At 67.7% G+C, this 20,478-nt stretch overlaps 1 protein-coding gene across 1 annotated transcript; it reads right to left on the bottom strand.

The window, feature by feature from the left end:
* Positions 1 to 1,344: 1,344 nt before the first annotated feature.
* Positions 1,345 to 8,063, bottom strand: PTGDS (prostaglandin D2 synthase). Its single transcript, XM_079925604.1, has 9 exons — positions 7,892 to 8,063; positions 6,902 to 7,041; positions 6,715 to 6,791; positions 6,057 to 6,173; positions 5,818 to 5,919; positions 5,225 to 5,250; positions 3,898 to 4,858; positions 3,452 to 3,539; positions 1,345 to 3,089 (listed from the first exon to the last, which is right to left on the bottom strand). The coding sequence occupies exons 1-6, from the start codon at positions 8,003 to 8,005 to the stop codon at positions 5,225 to 5,227; spliced, it is 576 nt and encodes a 191-aa protein (XP_079781730.1). The 5' UTR covers positions 8,006 to 8,063; the 3' UTR covers positions 1,345 to 3,089; positions 3,452 to 3,539; positions 3,898 to 4,858.
* Positions 8,064 to 20,478: the final 12,415 nt, after the last annotated feature.

Raw genomic sequence — 20,478 nt, 5'->3', positions numbered from 1 at the left:
AGGGCCAGAGGCCGGCAGGTCGGCCAGGCGGCAGGGGCGGCGGCGGGGCCTCCAGGTGTTGGGTGCAGGTGTGGAGGGGCTGTCTGCGGTCCCTGGGATGCGGGGCTCTTTATCCCAGTGACCTCGCCGTCGGGTAGGACAGGGCTGTGTTTCTCAGGAAAACTGTCTAACCGAGTGAAGAGCAGAAATGATAGTATAACAGACCGTCACCCAGATGCAACCACCATCAACATTTTGACATATTTACAGCTGGTACGATTTTCTTCTGAACTAGTTACGTGACAGGTACTGTGCCATTTTACCCTCAAATCCTTCAGGACCAGTCCTCGAAGGACCGCGCTGTTTCCCTCAGAAACACACGGCAGGACAGAGCTCTGCCTTGAGGGCGGGGGTCGAGGGAGAAGGGGTGCTGGAAGGCCGCCTGGGGGGGGGAGCGGCGCAGACCCCCTCGGGCTGCGGTTTGGGAGGACCCCAGGGCCTGTGGAGCCCAGGCACGTGCTGGGTGTGGGTCGGGCAACTGCACGCAGGTCTGCGCCACGGAGCGAGGGCAGCACCCCTGGCCTGGCGCCCGGGGTCAGTGGGGGACCCAGGGAAGCCACTGTGATGCCCTGTCTGACCGATGGAGGATCCTACCACCCGTGGGGCCAAGCCTCGGCCCCTCCCAGGCCTAACGCCTGCCTGGGTGGTGAGGGGTCCCGCTCCAGTCCCTCTGGGTCCCCAGAACCGGCCATGGAGGGGCCTCCCTGCAGGGTTGGAGCTGAGCCCCACACTGTCCCTCTCCGGGCGGGTCCCAGGCCTCAGGGGGACCCAGAGTGCCCCTGCCCCGGTCCACACGGTTCCTCTGCCCAACCCCCTATTCCTGCCCCCACCCAAGAAAAGCACAGCGCTGGCTTTTCGAGACAGTTTATAGTGCTGGGGCCTGGGGGTGGAGGGAGGCCGCCGCTCTTTGAGGAGGGCTGGGTACCCTGAGCCCCAGCATCACGGGCCTCTGCTCCAACCCCTGGGCTGGGTCCCTGACTGCAAACCAACCGGGCAGCAGCTGTGGGGAGGGGCGGCATCCTCTCACCTCCTCCTGCCCTCCCTGGGCCCGCCCCGGGGCCCCACTCTGTCCCTCCCCGCCGCTGCCCCAGGACGGAGGACCCCCAGAGTGCAGCCCTCTGGCCAGGAGGGGCCTCCCTGGGTCAGCAGGGCACTGGGTCCGGGCCAGCCCCATGCACTCACCTAGGCGAGGGCGCCAGCCCACTGGTCTGTGGAAGAGAGCAGGGCCCGAGGAGACACCCAGTGCCCCCTCCCCGGGCTGGAGGCGCTGCACCCTCCCCGGAGTAGCCAAGCCTCCTGGCCTGTGACCCCCCCCGAGGGGCACCGGCCAGGGCACCGCCCACCATCCCCTGGTCCTCCTGTTCTGGGTCCGGGGCCAGTGGAGTGAGGCTTGGGCCCTGGCTCCCCCCGACCCGCCCCCCACCATCAGGGTCTAGGGTCTTTCAGCTCCTGCAGCCCTGAGCCGGCACGGGGACAGCGCTCACCTGACTTGGGCAGCAGGGCGCCCTGGCTGGGGTTCAAGCCCACTTGGGGTGCCAGCTGCTGCATCTTCTGGGCATCTTCAGGAAATGGCTCTGGGGCCCGGGCTGAGAGCAGGGAGGGCCGGTGAGCAGAGAGGCAGGGCTGGGAGGGGGAGGGGGAAGTGGGGAGCAGGGGGTGGGGAGGGACCCCAAGGAGACACTGGGAGATGGTGGTTCCACCTGCCACCGAGTCAGAGCTTGCTGCGAAGGGCACGTGGGCACTACAGACCAAACCTTGCATGTGGCCCCCAGAGAAGGCCGTGATGGGCTGAGGGACGCGTCAGGAGTGCTGCCCCTCTAGCTGGGTCACCCACCACCCATCACCCACTGTAGGGCCGCAGCCAGACGTTCCTAACGTCCCGCTTCTGCATCTTGGAGTACAACACGGTGAAGTGCTTGTAGTCGGCGAAAGCCACCCGGATGTTGGTCTGGGCCATGGCTGGGGAAGCGAGAGCCTGCTGAGCTGGGCGCCGGCTCAGGACGCCCCGTCCCCTCCGCACGGCCCTGGCCGAGCCAGCCCTGCCGCTGCCCACCCTCTGTCTCTCTCCCGGCACTGCCCACCTCACCCGCGCTGCTGAGCCGCCCGTCCACGGCATCCTTGGAGAGGGTCACGTCCGTCTTCTGGCACCCGCCATCGGGCCTGGGAAGGAGGACCCCAGCAGCCTGCACAGTAGCCCCGGCCAGGCCGCTGCGGCCCCACTGGGCCCCCTGAGCGGGGAGGGTCCGGGCCAGCCCCCAGCCCCTGAGGACGCTGCCCGACCATGACACAAACGGCTGCCACTTAGGTGCTGCCGACGGCCGCGCGTGGGCGATGGTGTCCAGCCTGTCCCAGGGCCCACCTGTCCCCGCCGTCACATCGATGCTTAATCACACAGGTGCTTTATAATTCACTTACAGGTCAGGAGACACCGTGGGGGGCAGGGGGACACAGCCTGGGGTTGCGGGGTCTGTGGGGCCTTCCGGTTTCCCCTCCAGACACACACGCACGCGCACACCCACACACGTGCGTGCACGTGTGCACACACGCAGCGCACGCACGCGCACACCCCCACACGCACACACAGCACACACTCGCAAGCACACACGCACACCCCCACCCACGCGCACGCACACAGCACACACCCACGCGCACGCACACAGCACACACGCGCACGCACGCACGCACAAGGACGCTGCTCCTCCACGCCCAGGCCTCAGGCGGGCCCCTCGGGGAGCAGGCGAGCTGCAGCTGCTGCTTTAACGGCCCCCGCGGCCTCGCGCAGGGTCAGGGTCGGGCCTGGCCTGGCTCCCTGACGGGTCAGGGACACCTCTGGCTCCTGCTGGCTCACGTCTGACCTCACACCGGCCGGGCCTACGGCCAGTCCGAGGTGGGGCTCCTGGGATCCCTTAAGCGGGGTACCCAAACTTGAGGCCCAGGTCGCCGTTGGCCAAAGGGATCACCAAGACCGCGGGCATCTTCATGCTGTCCTTGGAGTCCAGGAAGCCCTGGTCATCTGACACCGCCCCAGCCGTGCACCAGATGCCCTGGAACTGCAGGGAGGGGACAGGGAGAGCTGGGGGGCAGCCCCTGTGCCACAGCCTCCCTGACCTGGAATCGGGGGGCGGGGCAGCTGCCACTCATCTGGTCTGAGGCCTGGGGAGTGGCAGTGAGCACAGCCCAGAGGCGGGGCTGAGGGGCCTGCTGTCCTCCGCAGCACACCCACCCCAAGCTGGACGAGCAGATGGACGCGAGCTCTGTCCCCTGTCCCCAGACATGAGCTAAGCTTGGGCCAGAGAGGGTATGGGCAGGGCCGGGCTGGGCTACCCCAGCCCTCCAGCCTCTCTGGGTAGAACGCAGCCAGAAGGAGGCTGTCTGTGAGGAGCAGGTCTGGCCTAGGGAAGTCTGGACACACCTGGCTGGTGTCAGAGTTGGCCTGGGTGGGGACCTGGGCCCGCTGGGGATGCCGCGAGCAGCGCGAGGGTCCAGCCAACGAGCAGCACCTGCAGCGTGGTGGAGGGTGTCTCTCGTCGACTGCACGGGCTCAGGGGCGGGGTAGGAGAGTTGAGGTGGCCCCTCCCACTGTGCCTTTAGGCCCTCAAGACACCCTGGGGCGCTGGCATGCTGGGACAGAGCCCACTGTGATGGGCTCACGATCGAGGTGCACCCTGGAGCACCTTGGCCCAGTGGCCCCAGCCACCCCCGGCCAGCCCAGGTGTTTCCTCCTGGGGAGGGGCCGTATGCCCGAAGCAAGGGGAGGCGAAGGCCCGGCAGGCGCTCTGGGACGGGGCCCCCAGCCCTTGGCCGAGGCCCAGCCTCAGGCCCCCTCCTCCAGGAAGCGTCCCAGAAGTCCACCCTCACCTCTGAGCCTCACACCCTCGGTGCCTGGGCGGGGCCTGGCTGACGTCTGCCTGGGTGGGGTCTGGTGGGCAGGCTGCTCATGTGAGCCAGGAGGGCCCAGGACAGGGGCCTGAGAATGGCCACGCCGGCCAGGAATCCGGGGGCTAGCAGACGGTGAGGGACTGCGGGGAGGGGAGACCGTGCTTCGGGTCTCTGGCTCAGCTTTGGTGCCAGAGGCCTGGCGAACGGGCAGGGCCGTGCCCTTGAGGCCCAGGCCGGAGGCCAGGCGACTGGAGACTCTCAGGTAGCCATGGGAGATGGGAGGGTGGCCTGTCTCCAGCCCACTCAGTCAGTCTGTCCCAGTCCAGGGGGGCACGGACACTCCGGCCACCTTCGTCTTGGTCCCCGCAAACCCGTATCTCTGCCCAGCCTGAGTGCACTAATCCCACGCCTTCAAAAACTGCCCTGGGCCTCGGGCCTTTCCCGGACGGGGGGCAGCGGGCAGGCTGTGGGCACCTGACCAGGACCGGCTCAGCTGCCGCTGGGCCTTGAGGGGCTGTGGTGAGATCAGGGCCCCGAGTGGAGTGGGTGGGGGACGCGTTGGCGCTTCCCCTAAGCTGTCCTGGCTTCTGACCCAGCCGTGTCTTCCACTCCACCAGGCGCCTGGCTAGCGGGCCCTTGCTCACCCCTTGGGGGTGTCATGCAGAGCCAGCCTCCAGGATTTTACAGGGCGGGTAGGGAGACCTAAGAGGGCGGCGGTCAGGTCCCGGGGGCCTGCCAAAGCCAGGCCCAGGGGGGCAACGACTGCAGGACAGACAGACAGAGGCCAGGCTGCTGACTTGCTTCCGGAGTTTATTCTCAGAGCTGGGATAAAGCCCAAGGGGCAGGGCCGGTGGCGCAGGAGCCGGGGCTGGGGTCTTGGGGGTGTTGAAGGAAAAGGCTGAGCAGGGCAGCATGGCCAGGTCCTGAGGGCTGGGGTCACCTAGCCAAGAGAGCAGGACCTGTCGGTGTGGCGGGCAGCACCGCAGTCCGGGTCCCGGGCCCCAGGCCCCTGCTGGCTGCAGGCCACGGGGGAATGGCTGTCCCAGGGCCCCACCCCCTGATGGGGGCCTCCCCGCCCTGCCCTCCCCTCCCCTCCCGGTTCCTGTTCCAGCCGCCAGCCCCTCCTACCCCAGCGACCTCGCGGAACCCCGGTGGAGCCCCCTCCTCCTCGGAGCAGCCCCAGGGGCCTGGACCAGCCTTGCATGGTGGGTGGGGCTGTGGGGAGCGTGCACTGAGCGACCAAGTGAGTGAAGGAACGCATGGGCGGGCACCGCTGGGTGAAGGCGGCCCCCAGCACCCCACTCACCTACGTGTTCTCCTCCATGCACTTGTCTGCCAAGAGAAGCCCGGGACGGCGGTCAGCGCCCCAGGCCGGGCCACCTGCCCCGCCCCACCTGTCGCTAACCCCGCGGCCCTGGAGAGCGTCTCGGTTGACCCTCAAACTGCTGACTGCAGCACACCACCCCGCTCCCTGGCCCCACTCCTCCAAACAAGGAGGGGGTCCCGTCCCTCCGGGGGCCCAGAGCAGGCTGCCTGCCCCAGGGAGGCCGTGGGCGCTGAGACTTCGGGGAGCCCGTGCTGAGCCCAGGGCGCTTGTCCCTGTGTCCCCACGGGCACACCCACCCCTAGGGCTTGCCCCCCACCGGGCTGGGGGCCTACGTATCCTGGGGGCCAACCCGGGGCCTGGCACACAGTGGGTGCGTGGTGAACACGGGGAGGGGGTGTTTCAGGCCAAGGTCACGGTGTGGAGGACAGACCGCCCACACTCTGGAGGCCGTGTACCGGTCAGCGGGCGGTCGGCCGGATGAACCCCAGGCCTCAGCCACCCCCGAATCAGGAGACCGTGTGTCTGCCTGTAACCTGACCTTAATCCCTCCCGTCAGATTAGCGGCCCCTCACCAGTCTGCGGCAGGAAGACAATGCTATCCTCTGTGAAGCCCTGGGCCTTGGCGAAGGTGGCGAATTTCTCCTTGATCTCAGCTTTGGGGGCCTGGGTGCGGCCTGGGGCAGAAGGAGAAGCCGCTGGCCTCCATCCGGGAGACCTCGCTCGGCCCCCACCCCCAGGCTTGGGGAGTCCCCAAGCTGCCCCGTGGGCCGGGCCTCAGGCCGGGCGGCGGGAGCTGGCGTGGGGCACGTACTGTAGAGCGTGGCCATGCGGAAGTCCTGGCCGGGGCCTCGGAAGCTCTCGGTGTACAGCAGGGCATAGGCCTCGTAGTCCGTCTCCACCACCGACACCTCGTGGTTGCCGCTCCAGTCTGGGGGCCCAGGAGACAACCGCGGTGGGTCGGGGACCCCTGGGGAGGGCGCCTCTGTGGGCCGGCGTGGGAGGGGCCCTGATGCCCCACGCTCTGTCCAGCTGCCTTCCCTGCCCCTCCCCAGCCCGCTGCTTCCTGCCAGCACAGCCCAGCGGCCCCAGACCAGAAGTCCTGGGGGCCCAGCAAACACACAGGCTCAGAAAATCGGGCGTTCATGGGACAGCCACAAACTCTGCAGTCAAACTCCTCTCGGGAGGAGGAGAGATTCGCAGTGGGGAGGTCGTTCCCGGGCCGGGAGTGAGGAGGCCCGAGGTCCTGGGGCAGAGAGCTGCGGAAGGTGTGGGGGAAGCCTTGGGGGCAGCGGGACGGGGCAGCAGACAGCTGGGGAGATTCCATCCCGGGGCAGATCCAGGCCGACCCTGGCAGAGCAGCCATCACCGCCCCCCTCCATGTACTGCAGGGCAGGGTGTCACCCAGAGTCCCCGACCAGCAGGTGTCACTCCTGAGTTGACCCTGGGGTCTGGCGAGGGGCCCCACTCACGGGGGCTGGTATAGCTGTAGCAGCCTGGGGGGCCTGCAGGACGCAGCAGCAGAGTCCGGGTCTCACACTGGTCTTTCCTGTGGGCAGGTCACCCGCGGGTCAGGGGTCAGGCAGGGGTGGGGGCTGTCCCTAGACCGCGACCATGGGCAGGGAGCTCTCGGCCCCAGAAGCCCGCCCCGCCGCCCACCTGAGGAAGGTAGACGTGAGATTGAGGCCACCGTCTGCCGCGGGGGCCACCACCGACTTGCACATGGACAGCACCTTCTTCTTCTCCAGGAACCAGCTCGAGTTGGAGGCGAGGCCCGAGGTGAACCAGAGCCCCAGGAACTGCGGCGAACGGCGCCCACCCTGGTCAGCCGGGACCCTCCCGGACGCGCCATGGTGGCCGCCCCGCTCCTCCCCCTCCCCTCCCCTCCCCTCCCCCACTCTCCCCCATCCTTCCCCTCCCCGCCCCTCCCCCGCCCTTCCCCCTCCCCCTCCTCTCCAGCCCGGCCCCTCCCCCTCCACTGGGTCCGGCCTTGCCTGGCCGTGGAGCTGGCGCCAGAGGGCGCCGAGGCCGTCCCTGGAGGGGTCGGAGCAGGGCGCGGGGCTGCGAGACCCACTCCGACTGTTCCCACAGCTCCCGAGGGGGAGCGCGCCGCCAGCTGTGTGCGTGTGTGTGCGTGTGTGCGCGTGTGTGTTCGTGTGTGTGCGCGTGCGTGTGCGTGTGCGTGTGCGCGCGCGGGGAGTGGGGGGAGGGTCGCGAACGCGCGCGCACTCGGTTGCTGTGGCCATCCCCTGGCGCCGCCCTGTGCAGCATCCCCATCTTCGCGCTCGCCCACGGAGGTGTGTCCTAGGACCCAGGTGTGGAAGGTGTGCCTGTTTTCCCTGGGCATCGTGAGCTCGTTGGGCTAACCGTGTTGGGTCAGGGCTGACGGGCACGCAGGTGATCCGCGTGTCTGCATGTGCCGTGTGGGCGCTCGTGGACACAGGTTCTTCCCTGCCAGTCGGGGGTAATGTACCCAGATCTTGGTTGGCGAATTGCCCGGGAAGGCCTCTCGTGGTCAGCCTCCTCCTGCCGGTCCAGCCCTCCTTCCCTTCAGCACCCCCTTCCCAGGGAGAAAATTGGGCCCCAGGGAGCACCCTGCTCCCTACACGGCCCTGTCCCGCCTTGGGGACCCGGCAAGGAGCCCCTCACCTTGTCCTCTTGGAAGTTGGGCTGCAGGGCGGCCTGGGCCTGGGTTGGAATCTGCAGGACCCCCAGGATCCCCAGCAGGGCCAGCCCTGTCCACAGAATGTTCAGAGCGGCCATTCTCCCAGAGCCGAGCAGGCAGCGCAGGCAGAGAGGCAGGCAGGAGGCGCGGAGGCCACCGGGGAGACCCCTATTTATGGGCCTGGCTTGGCCTCCACCCAGGGCACAAGGACAGCCCACTGGAGGCTCGTGATGCTGGGGGCAGGACAGGGCAGCTGAGCCCAGCGGCCGCTGAGCCCCCCACAGGGCTGCTTATGTAAGAGGCACTGACTAGGACAGGCCCGGGCGCTGCCACAGCAGGGTGAGCGGGGGCGGGCGGCCAGAGGCCCCTGCGTGGCTGGGCCTTTCTCCAGTCCCAGAAAGACCCGCCGCAGCAGCCTGGATGGGGGCAGGGGGCAAGAGCCTCGGTGCTGCCCTGCCTCTGGGGCCTCTGGTCACTTCCCACCGGGGACTGGGAACCCCCCGCCCCCAGCCCAAGCCCTACCACTGTTCCATCTCCAAGCCTGGCGACCCTGGGAGGGGAAGCGAGGCCCCGTTTGCACTGTATGAGTTTGATCCTGAAAGGCCCAGCAGGCCCCGGGGTGACGGGAAACTTGGGCCACGGTAAAGAAGTCAAATCTGTCCCCGAAGCAGAGGCCGAGGGCCGGATGTGCTGGGCACAGCCTCCCCTGACGGCCAGCTGTCGGGGCTCTGGCTGGGGCCCCTGGGCACCTCTTTCAGCCCGGGGCCCCTCTGGCCTTGGGCGTAGGCCCATCCCCCGCACCACGCATCCCCGCCTGCACCAGTCCCGCCCACCCTGTGGAGCTCAGCCTGTCCTGTTACCTGGGGTGCTGAGGCTGGTACCTCCCCCAGTGGCAGCGGGTTACAGAGAGGGCCGCCTCCCTGCAGAGGCCTCTCTGGGTTGATGGGGTCCCGGGCCCTGTTCACATCTGGCAAGTGTCACCTGTCCCCCTGGTTCTGTCCAAGGCCACCCCAGGCCAGCCAGGGCCTCAGCACAGGACTGAGTGCGGTCAACGGCTCTGAGCAACGGTGAGTGGGGTGGGTGCGAGTATCTGGGGTTCGGGCTGGGAGGGATGAAGCTGGGGAAGGAGGTCCCGTGCGTGGTGCAGACCAGAGGGGACGCAGCTGTGGCCGGTGAGGGGACAGGGGCTGGTCACCCCTAGACGTAGGCCCGGCTCCCGGCAGGGCGCGGGCTCCCGTCCCGGTGCCTGGCACCTTCCGCCCGGAAGCTGGATTCTTGGCAGCCCTGGCCTCGGGCTTTGGAATGGCCCCAAGGCGGCCGGAAATCATCGAGGGGGAGGTGTGGGTCAGGGCAACTGCCTGAATGGGACCAGCGTGGGCCCTGCCACCCACCTAGTGGGGGCAGGAGGGTGGGCATCAGGCCCACGGGGGTCCTGGTGAGGTCAGGGTGCCTGCAGCTCGGCCCTGGCTGGACCCCTCGCTGGGGCTGTGAGGCCGGCGTGTACTGCCCTTTGTCGCCCCCCCCCAGTGGCCCAGGGGTCTGGGAGCGCAGACTGGGTTTTCTGGGGGGGCACCAGGGAGCTCCCTCAGCGGGGCTGCCTGGGGGAGCCGCTGGGTGGGCAGTGCCGTGCAGAGGGTCTCCTACTTTCTCACCGGCGCTGGGGCTGTGGGAGCCTTTGGTGTACGAGGCGGAGGCCAACATGAAGCGGGGGGGGGGGGGGCAGAGAGAGATAGGAGGCACCTGCGGTGGGGGGGGGGGAGTGTGATGGGGGATGGGGGTGGAGGTAAGGAGGGCAACGGTGCAGGGGAGGGGGCAGAGGCAGGCCTGAGACCCCCACCCCTCTGGCCTGGCCTCCCATCAGCTCCCACCCCTCAGGCACTGTTCATGCTCTAGGCCGTGTGGGGACAGTCCGTCAGAGCAGGCAGGAGTGGGGACGGGTGCCCGGACCTTGCACTGCCCCTGGGCTACCCTGGGAACCCCTTTGCAGCGCTGGGGCCTTTCGTGGGCAGGGCTGGGCTGAGGCTGGGGCCCTGGACTCCTCCCCCACCCCGGGCTCTCCCTCAGGTGCCCCTCCAGCCCCTTACCCAGTCCTCCTGGAACTCGGGCTCCAGGGGACCCTGAGCAAACTGGAGTTGAGTGGGGGCTTGGGCCTGGCCCAGCTGCAGAGGACCCAGGGCACGATTTCGGGGCCCAGGAAGTGGGTTCCTGGGCACTGCTGGGCCCGGCAGGTGGAGGAGGGGTCCCCCTGGGAGCCCTATTGATGGGGACACCTGGCATCGGCCCCCCAAGGGCCGATGATTCACCTCTGCCAGGTCCAGGTAGGGTTGGGCCATTGCCAGCAACTCCTGCAAGATTTCTGCCCCTTCTTCCCTCCCCCTGGGGCTGTGCAGGACGGAAGCTGGGCACCAGGACCCCCTCTGTGCCCTCTGCACCCCGCCGTTCTGCTCTGAGCTTGGCCCTGCGTGTGGTCAGCAGGGCCCATCTCCGCCCTCCAGGTGGTGGGTACGTGATGGACATGGGGGTGGTGAGGCTCCTCCTGGCACCCACTGAGCGCCAAGTTGCCCGGTCCTGGCAGACCAGGGGCTGCTCCCTGGGTCTCAGGGGGACAGGTCTGAGAGGGCAGGGTGCCTGCCCTGAGCCCGGGAGCCAGACCCTGGCCTCTCAGGAGTCCACTCCCAGCCCTGGCACCAGGAGAGACCCCCGGGAGGCTGGCCTGGGGTCCCCGCCTTGGGTTCCTCCCCGTCTCTGGGCCCATCGCAGAAGCTGGCAGCTCTGGGTGCGGCTGGGCTCAGGCTTTCCGTGGGCCTGGGGGCATGTGAGCCGCAGACCTGGCTGCTCAGCGATCAGTGGAGCTGAGGCTGCAGTATCCCTGGAGCCCGAGGCCCAGGCGTGCGGGGGGATGGGCACCTGCCCGGGAGGGGAGCTGCTGGGCTACAAGGATGCCGAGAGTTGGCCTGGACCTTGAGAGGTCACTGCTGCCAGCCCCCTGCTTCTGGCCCAGCAGGTCAGAGGCAAGCCCGGGCCCAGGCCTAGGCTTGATCTCCTTGGGGGGCAGTAATGGGTCCCAGTCCCCAGGCAGTATCCCCCAGAGATGGTTGGCCCTTCAGAGCTGAGGCTCTCCCAACACCTGGTGGCCTCTCGCTGACCGGTGGCTAATGGAGTGTCCGCTGGTCTTGGACTGGGGATTCACAGGGACCTCACGGACCCCACCTACTTGCTGCTTGGCCATCAGTGCCCCCAGCCTGCGGGAAGGGGCTCTGAGGGAGCACTGAGCTGGTGGGCAGGGGAGGCCCCACTGGACCCCACCTCACCCTTCAGGCCTGTCCCCCGCCCTCCAGAGGTGGCTCACAGCCCCGGAGATCACCCCATCCGGCATGCTCCTCCCATGGGGGGATCCCCAGCCAGTAGATTTTAAGTAGAAGAGGGGCAGCGCCCGGGGTCACCTAGAAGCTTCTAGACAGGATACTCCAGAAAGTCACCGAAGGCCTCGTCCCCTTTCCCTGCCCCCTTTCCCAGCTCCTGGATGGGTCCAGCCTCCAGGGCTGCCCTGGGAAAGGCCCGAGGCAGCCCGGTGGAGAGATGGCCAAAGCGAGAGTGGCCGTGCGGCCTGGTGGGGCACTGGGGCTGGAAGTGGGGGTGGGGCACTGGGGCTGCAGCACGAGACCACCAGGGCTGGGTACCGACGGGACAGCCAGCTCAGGGCTCCTCCGGGGGCAAGAAGCCCTCCACGCCCCCGCCTGGGCTCCCCAGAGGATAGCTGCTCTGAAGTTTAAGGAGGCATCCCAGACTCGGAGTGTCCCCGAATGAGGCCCTCTCTGAGTTTCTACCCAGACCACAGGGGCCCACTCTCCCCCCTGTGCTGGCCCGGCCTCTGTCTCTTCGTCCCCTCTCTGCTCTGGGTTGGCCACTGTCGACACCTGGCGATGACCATGTCTCCACCTGGCGTCTTCTTTCCCAGCCCAGGAGGTTGCGCTGCCCCAGGAGCCAAAGCTGGGGGAGGGCCAGGGGGGTGGGATGAAGCACTGCTGCCAGACCCCAAGGGGCCCGAGGATGGTCACGGCCAACCCGAGGCTCCTCCTGGCCAGCAGGGGCCCAGGGCCGCTGGCTGCCTCTGGAGGTAGAGGGGCTGCAGCATTCTGCCTTAGAGAGGGGCCTGGCAGGGCTGTGGGGAGAGCGGCCTGCCCCCCACCACGGCCCGCAGCCCCCAGCCTCCCATGGGTGTGACACTCTGGATTGGGTGACCAGAGCAGGTGGCCTCCAGAAGCATCCAGCCCGGCGGGGGGCGGTCGGAGCTAAGGCATGCCCCCTCACCTGTGGGAGGCTGGGTGCACGGTCTCTGGGTAGGAGGGGCCTGCGGGCACCAGTCTCCTGGGAGCATCGACGGATGGGCCCTCCTGAGTCACTGCGGCCAGGCTGGGCCCCCCCCGAAAGGACCCCAAAGCCAGGCCTGTTTCTTGTGGGGTCTTCCTCATCCAGGGCCTCGGTGAAGTCTCCTGATTCTGGAAGTTTTCTCGCCCTGTGACCTGACCATGCCAGGCTGGCCCAAGGCGCTGCAGGATCTCCTAGTCCCGCCAGGGGAAGCAAGGCCACCCCTGGGGCCTGGGCCTGAGGTCCTTGGACCTGGGCCTAAGTATTCTCCCGCAGTGGGCGCTCCTGCCTTTCACTCAGGGCCCAAGGTGACCCCTGGTGGGTGGGAGCCACGGCTCTGATCAAGGCCTGCAGCAGGGGGGCACCTAGCAGGGGTGGTGCTGGGCAGGGCTCACCTTGGCCAGGAGCGTGCCCAGCCCTTGGGGGCGGTTGCCGGGGAGTTAAGTGGGGACAAACGTCAGAGAGGACACTCAGGCTGCCCGGCCTGGGCCTGCGACCCGGGGCTCTGGGTGCCGCCCATCAGCCCCAGGACGCCACTGTCGTTGCGCAGTCCTGCCGGCCCATCCGGGCACCAAATGTTTATTCCTGGTGCGGGAGGGGTGAGGGGAACAGATGTGGCCTCGGGAGATGAGGCACAGGCAAGGCCTTGACTGGCTGTGAGGATGGGGTCAGCCAAGGGCCAGGCTGGGCTCCAGAGGGGGTGGGTCCAGCATTTCATGAGGGCCCGGCCTGGGCCATCTGAGAGCGGGGAGGCCAGGCAGAAACGGGGCGGGCGCTGGAGAGCGGGAGGCCTGGGGCTCAGGGAGGGAAAGGGGCAGGGCCTCTGGCTGCCTCACCTCGGTAGGCGCTGCCTGGGCCCCAGGAGGCCCCCAGTGCCCCAGCCTTCCTCACAGCCCCCTCAGGCCTCGGGGGACACTCGCTCTGTGAGGCCTGAGTGCTGGTCGGAGGGGCAGGGCCTGTTTGCACAACCCCTGCCCCCAGCCCAGGCTCCTCAGGCAACGCCCGCGGGCCCCAGGCTCACTGCAGAATGGGCCGCCGGGCACAGAGGGCGTGCACGTGCCTGTGAGCGTCCGTGCACCCGAGGGCATCCTCCCTGTGCGCACGTGTGCGTGTGTGGGTGTGTAAGTGGTGTACGCTCATACGTGAGCTCTGCGTGTGTGAGGTTGTCACGTGTAAAGGCCCAGAGACAGGAAACACCAGGGACGCTGGGAAACACTCCTGAAGCGAGGGGACAGGGCGGCCCAGGGCAGGGGGGCCTAGGTGGGGAGGGGGTGGCCCAGGGTGGGGGGACCGTGTGGAGGGGGGAAGGTGGTCGGAGCAGGGGCACCTGGAGGTCTGGGCAGAGGCAAAAGAGGTGCCTGGGGCCGGGGTCCTGGTGGCGGCCTGCTGCCTCCGCTCCGTGCTCCCGACGCAGTTAAGGAAGGCCGGGTCGGGGCCTCCCTCACCCGCTGGGTCTCTTCTGAGGCCCTGAACCTACTTGTGTCCTTGCAGCGTTAACCTTTCATCTCAGGACTGCCCCCTCCCCAGCCCCCAGCACAAGTCCCACGGGCCTGTCCCCTCCTTCCCTTGGTCACACAGACGGGCCCCTGTGCGTCCTCTCTGCCCTCAGGGTACCCTCCCCTGCCCTGGCCTCCCCATCTGACAGGCTGTCCCCCCTCAGTCCCCTCCTCCGTGCCCCTCGTCCAGGGCCGCCCTCGCTGTGCCTTTGCTTGGCCGCTGCCCTTGGGACCTTCTGCTGCTCGACGGGTCCTGCCTGGGACCCTCTTCTCGAGCCCCAGCCCCCAGCCTTGCTACCTGGGTCCTGATGACCTGCTTACCAGGTGGACCTGGGCCAGGACAGGCGTGTCTGAGGTCTGGTGCCCACCCCAGCTGGGCACACAGCCCCTCCTCAGTGGACACTGCCGCCCGGCCCCTGCACCTCAGGCCCTCAGGCTCCCGGCCCCTTCCCCAGTGTCGGCCCCCGGTGCCCCGCCCCAGCTGCCGCAGACCTCCCGGCGCTGCTTTGGGGCAAACGGCAGTGTGGTCCCGGGAGATGCCCAGCGTCGGGACAAACGCGACAGGTTTCTCCCTCAGCTCAGAATTCAGCTCCTTCCTCGGCCCCGTGACCGAGAAAGGGGTGAGTCCTGGGAGGAGCCTCCCTCCAGACCGCGCCCCTCTGTCCTCGTGGCCCTTGACCTCCGCGTGGAGCGCCAGGGAGAAGTGCTGACAGCTATCTCCACCCCGCGCGTCTCCTCCTGCTGGTGGGGGGCTGCTGAGCACGGCCTCCCTCTGGGTGTCCCCCAGGCCCCCCCTGGTCGCCCTGTGACCTAAGGAGCAGCTCTGGGCCCTTCCTGGGTGGGAGAGCCCCCTTCCAGGCCTCCGAGGGGTCCCGGTCTGGCCGCCCCTGGGGACAGGGCTGTGGACCCCGTGTGCGCGGGCTGGGGCCCTGTGGGGAGTGCTTGGGCGGAGGGAGGAGGGAGGAGGCCCCCGGTTGGAGGGGCTTTGGGGACGGGGGGCGGGGCAGGTGGGTGAACCGGGTCGGGGAGGCTTGGGTTCTTCCAGAACAGTCCTGTTGCCACACGTCTCCCCTGGCGGCCCATCCCTCAGGGGAGCCTGGCGGGAAGGCTGGCGGATGCAGAAGTCGGGTGTCCTAGATGAGGTCACCAGGTCCCCTGGGCCCATCTCTCTGCCACCAGCCTGGACCTGGGTACCTTCCTCCTTCCAGCCGAGCTCTGGCTGCACCTACCTGGCTCCTCTCCCCATTGCAGCCCGTGCTGGCCGCCCTCCCTCGGGCTGTTGGCCTGCCCGCCTCCAGGCAGGGGCTCTGGGTGTCCAGCCTCATCCTGAGGAGAGAGAGGTGATGGCAAAGCGATGGTCGTCCTTGAGCTTGAAGATCGCCGAGGCCGTCCTGAATCAGGACTGGTCCTCCCCGAAGGTGCTGCCTGCTGGGCCACGAGGGAACGCTGTCCCCGGAAACTGCGCCGAGCTGGGGCTGAACAGGCCCCGGGAGGCCCGTCCCACACCGCCCGGGCATCCAGGAGCCAGGGGCCCTCTCACCGGGCAGAGGTACCCGCGCTGGACCTGCCCCGAGGCACGAGCAGAGACCAGAGGCTCCCTTGGGTGTGGCAGGGACAGGATGACCCTGACCTTCCCGAGCCTCAGTTTCTCCGTCTGTGCAGAGGCACCGAGATGTTCCCGCCTCACCGGTGCTCCGAGGGCTGTGGCCTAAGGCAGGGCTGGAGTCGGTCTGGGCCCGGCTGCACTCGCCCTCTTTCCTCCTGTCCAGGCGAGTCCCGGGCCTTCCGCCCCAGATGCTCGCTCGGCCCACCTTCTCCAGGCTGTGCCAGGGATAGACCTTGTGGCAAGGCCAGTTCGGGCCCCGGGGTGACTGAAGCCCCGGGATATGTTCGGGGCCCTGGGCCTGGGTCTGCCACGCTCCCAGCAGGATGAGGCCACCCGCAAGGGTCCCAGGGGCTCCATTCTGAGCGAGGAGGCAGGAGGCCTGGGCGGCCGCTGGCCTGGCAGGTGGTGGAGGCGTGGCGGAGGGGCTGGCCTGGGAGCCCCTGTTAACGGGTTCACCTGCTAGCCGCCACCCCAGGGCAAGCTCACCTTCCTCCAAATCCAGGAAGGGTGAGGTTTTGCCCCTTTGTCTCCTGGGTGCAACTGGGCCAGGGGGAGAGGTGCGAGAGTGAGAGCGTCCAAGGAGGGCTTGCGGTGGGGAGGCTGTGAGGCCCCCCTTGGACGTGGCCCAGCGAAGATCAGACAGTGGGTCCTTTTACCCATCTGGCCCCGTTCTGGGCCCTGGCCCTAGAAGTGGGTGGGACAGGGGCACCTGCTGAGACTGCCAGCCCACGGGGACGTGCCCCAGCCTGGCCTCCTTACACTCACGTGCCCCCGGCCCCCTGTGCCTACTGTCCGAGCAGTCGCCACCCCACGCTGGACATCAGGGTCTCCTGGGCCAGGACGCCTGCTGGGAGTGCCCAGCCAGGCCCGGGGGGGTCACACAGGCACCTGAGCTGAGGGCCCACAGTGTGGAACCCATCCCCGCCTGCCCGGTCTGGGAGATGGCTGAGTCGTGCTCTGGTCCCGGGGCAGGTGGCTGGGCGGTGGAGAGAGGGGGCAGGGGGGACAGAGAGTGTCAGTGCCAGGCTGGCCAGCCACTGACCCCGCTCTGCGCCCAGGTCCGGTCTGGGCCAGGGCCGCCTGAGGCCACCGCCGTGTTCGGCAGCCCCAGACCCGGGGGAGCAGGCAAACCTCCTCTTTCCCGGACACGGCAAGGTCCACTGCCCCATGGTGGCTGCCCCCTGGCCACGGTGGCCCCCACCCTTCCACTCCCCGAGTCCTGAACGGGTGCCCCTGGGTGAGGTGGACCCGGCCAGGGGGTGCCCCAGAGAGAACTCGGCCTGGCCACTGACCCTTGGCAGGGCAATTCTTGGGGGCCTGGGGGGATACAGGAGTTTCTGGGTTCAGGCTTGGTGCCTGGACCCTGGGCAGGGGCAGAGCACACTCTCCCACAGAGCCCCGGCCCGTGATGTGCAGAACTGGCTCTCAGCATGGGACCTGCCCACAGAGGTGGCAGGCAGGTGGGGAGGGTGCAGGCCGGAGGGTCTGGGCACCTCCCTCTGGGCCTGGGGGGCTTCTGGACCCCCTAAGGCCTTGGGAGGGTATTCTCCTCTCTCGGGGCTGAGCAGTCCACAGGGTCCCCCGGCCCCCACCCGGAGCTCAGCCTGCATTGGCAGGAGCAGAGCTTCTCACGGATCCTGGGTCTTTGCTTACACACCCACTCCCAGGCCTGCTCTCCGGGCACCCGGGATCCTCTCGGGAGATGGGTCCCTGGGAAGCCTGGCTGTGTGCGGAGCTGCGGCCCCCCGGCTAGTGGCTGAGGGGCTCGGCCGCGCCCCAGGCAGGCCAGTCGCCTGACCTAAGGGCACCCGGAGAGCTGGTAGAACCTCATTGCTGGTGTGTCTGGGAGCGTGTCTCTGGGAGAGATTAGCCTGTGATTTGGGGGCCAGAGGAAAGCGGGGCTGGGGGCCCCATCCAGCCCCCGGGAGGCCCAAATAGAAGAAAGAGGTGGGGGGCAAAGTCACTCCGCTGGAGCTGAGCCGTGACCCTCTTCCCCTGCCTGCGGACGTCGGCGCTCCTGGCTCCTGCGCTTTTGGACCCAGACCAGGGTCTACACCTCCTCAGGTCTTCGGACTTGGACTGAGTCGCACCCCCCGGTGTCCTGGGGCCCCAGCCTGCAGACGGCGGACCGTGGGGCTTCACAGCCTCATAACCGCGTGAGCCCGTTCCTAGAATAGATTTCCCTCACAGGCATCTATACACATATCCTATCGGTCCCGGTTCTCCGGAGAGCACACAGGGGCTTGTAGACAACCCCGAGGGGTGGCTGATTTCAGACCCTGGGGCTCGGGGGCTCAAGTGGGGGCGGGGCAGAGAGGAGGCTGCTACCCGGAGGCATGGGCCTCGGGGAGGGGGCAGCCTGGATGCTCTGAAGGGCCGTCCTATCAGCAGACCAAGAATTAGTAAAATAATAGAGTATCAGGCAAACGTCGAGGTTCGGGAAAGACTAAAAACAGAGGTAGAAACCCGGGATGATTAATCGAGACACAGAGACAAGGCACAAATCAACACGGCAGGAATGAAAAAGAAGTCTACAGACAGCCGAAGGATAACGAGAGGAAACCGCCACGAAGAGATGGGGAATTTCCCAGCAAGCCCAGCAAAGTGGATTCAGGAAGAAAAAGTCTGAGCAGAAGCCGGACCCGTCGACAGATCTTCCCACCGCGGCACCACAACGCGGTCCGTTTTCCTGGGGGTCACTGACTTGCCGTGTCCTGCACGTGTGCAAAGTGTTTGAACGATAAGATTTCTTTACATAAACTGGAAATTTTAGACTAGTTTTAGATTTACAGAAGAGTTGTGAAGGTTCCCATACACCCCCCACCCGGCTGCCCTGTTGTTAGCATGTCACATTAGCGTGGAACATTTGTCACGGTTAACGAACCAGTGTTGACACGTGATTAACTGAAGTCCATGCTTTATCCCATTTCCTCAGTTTCCCCCAAATATCCTTTCCTGTCCCAGGACCCCATCTGGGAAGAGCACGACAGTCGGTCGTCAAGGCTTCTCAGGCTCTCTGGGCTGTGACAGTTTCCCAAATGCTCCTGGCTTTTGCTGACCTTGACAGTTTGGAGGCCTGGGCAGGGATCTCGTAGACCACCCCTCTGCTGGGATTTGGCAAAAAAAGCCGGGCGTGACTATGGCTTAGATGAGACGAGAGTTTGTTTCTCTTTGACGTAAAAGCCCAGAGGTGGTGGCTGGGGCCCCCGTGGGGCCTCGAGGCTCGCTGGCCCTCCTGCCGGTGTCACCACCGTGCATGGCCTCTGCCCCAGTTGCTGGCTCCACCAGCACCAAGGACAGGGGCAAGGGTGCCCCTCTCTCAGAAGGCTTCCGGGAGGATGCAAAGGTCACCACACGTCTGCTGTCTAGACTTAGCCGCGAGGCCAAGATCGGCTACCTGGGAAGCCGGGAATCGCAGTCTGCATTCCGCGTGGCCGTGTCACTGGCTCACGCTGAGCCCCACAGACAAGAAGGGGAGGCAGCTCGCGCCCCTCCCCAAGGACGATGACCACAGGCCCCGTGCCAGGCCCACACCCGCCCCCAGCCACGTCCCGGCCTCTGGGTCTCAGGGAGCTTCTCAGAGTGCTGAGACCTGAAGCCTGAAGCCAAGGTGTCCCCTCCCGACAGCTGCCAATGTCCTGGCCGGAGGCTCCGTGTGCAGAAGAGGAGCAGAGACCGGGCAGCCTCACTGGGAAGTAGCAGCGCTGGCGGAGGCCCTGGCGCACAAGGGACCAGGACGCTCTCTGTGGGGGGAAAGGAAGGGGCTGGCCCAGTAGCCCCTGGTGCTGGAGCCTGGAAGTTGCTCCCTGGCCACCGTCTTCTGTGGCCGACCTCCCCAGTCACCCACAGTCCAGCCACCGCACAGGCCCAGAGGCCAGGACGACCCTCCTCTCCTTCCACATGAGGTCAGCGTCCTCTGGGCCACGGCTCTGCGGCTCCCAGGTTCCAGGCCCTCCAGGGCACACCCTGACCCCCGCTAGTCCGTGCCGGAGATCCGGGCAGACCCTCCCCGTCCAGCGGCCAGCTGGGTCCCCACACTGGGCAGAGGCGGAGGCAGGCCACTGCGGAGCGGGGGTCAGCAAGGGCCTGTTTCAGAGGCTCACAGATGAGATACCTGGGGGGACCCTGGGTTAGAGAGGGACAGTCAGATGATCTCGAGGGGAGGTGGAGTGGGGATGTGGGGTGCTGGGGCTCCCTTGACCCGTGGCAGGAGCAGAAGGGAGCCAGTGGCAGGTGGGGAAGGAGCCAGTGGAGTCCCAGGGGTGGTTGGAAACCCAGGCCCGGAGTCAGGACAGGGCTGCAGTCACAGGTGGTGACAGAATAGGGGGAGGGAGGGGCGGCTGGAGGCCTGTGCCTGGAGGCCCTGACACAGAGGAACCAGATTCGTTAGAGGCTGCAGAGAGGTGAGGCCGGAGGGGAACCAGGAGGGCCGTGGGGTGAGGCCTGGGGGAGGAGACCGGCCACCGGGATCAGAGGTCAAGGGAGGCCACGGAGGTTACGGCCCAGAACGGGGCTTGTGGGCCAGCGGGACCCAGGCTCTGCCCACTCCTGGAGAGAAGCGCGTCCTTTCCCGTGTGAGAACGCTGGGCACCGCCCCCCGCTGTCCCAGAGCCACGGGGACAGTTGTGCGTGGGACTTTGCCTGGCCATGGGGGATGGAGGCTGAGAGGCTTGCTCGACCCTAATGGACGCAGGACTAGAAGACGGGATCGGGACAGGTCGGGAGGGGAGGGGCCGAGAGGTGGGCGAAGCAGGGGCCTCACTGCCCAGGCTGGGTTCCCATGGCCGAGACCTGGGCTCAGGGCTCCGTCCAGCTCGGCCACAGCTGGCCCCTCAGCCCCGAGGTCCTCTGGGCCTCAGGCGCTTGGCGGGGCCGTGGACCAGGGTCGCCGGCTGGAAGGATTAGGGAAGAGGTGGCGTGGGCACCGGGCAGGATGCCAAGCGACGGGGCTGCAGGCGGCCGTCCTACTGACGCCGGTCCGACGCGGCGTGGTGAAGGGCGCGGCTGGCTGCCCTGCGTGGCGTGGTGGAGGGCGGGGCTGGCTGCCCTGCGTGGCGTGGTGGGGGGCGGGGCTGGCTGCCCTGCGTGGCGTGGTGGGGGG

This window comes from Stenella coeruleoalba (assembly GCF_951394435.1).
Source record: "Stenella coeruleoalba genome assembly, chromosome: 7".
In the NCBI taxonomy this organism is placed as follows: Eukaryota; Metazoa; Chordata; class Mammalia; order Artiodactyla; family Delphinidae; genus Stenella; species Stenella coeruleoalba.
The sequence above is the reverse complement of the archived record's forward strand: the minus strand, read 5'-3'. Positions and strand labels throughout refer to the sequence as shown.

Excerpts from the sequence above, each read along its gene's own strand:
- PTGDS (XM_079925604.1), bottom strand. The coding sequence starts at position 8,005 with ATGGCCGCTCTGAACATTCTGTGGACAGGGCTGGCCCTGCTGGGGATC. Across the intron at positions 6,792-6,901 it reads CTCACGTCTACCTTCCTCAG|GAAAGACCAGTGTGAGACCC; the intron begins GTGGGCGGCGGG and ends ACCTGCCCACAG. Across the intron at positions 5,920-6,056 it reads CCGCATGGCCACGCTCTACA|GCCGCACCCAGGCCCCCAAA; the intron begins GTACGTGCCCCA and ends CTTCTGCCCCAG.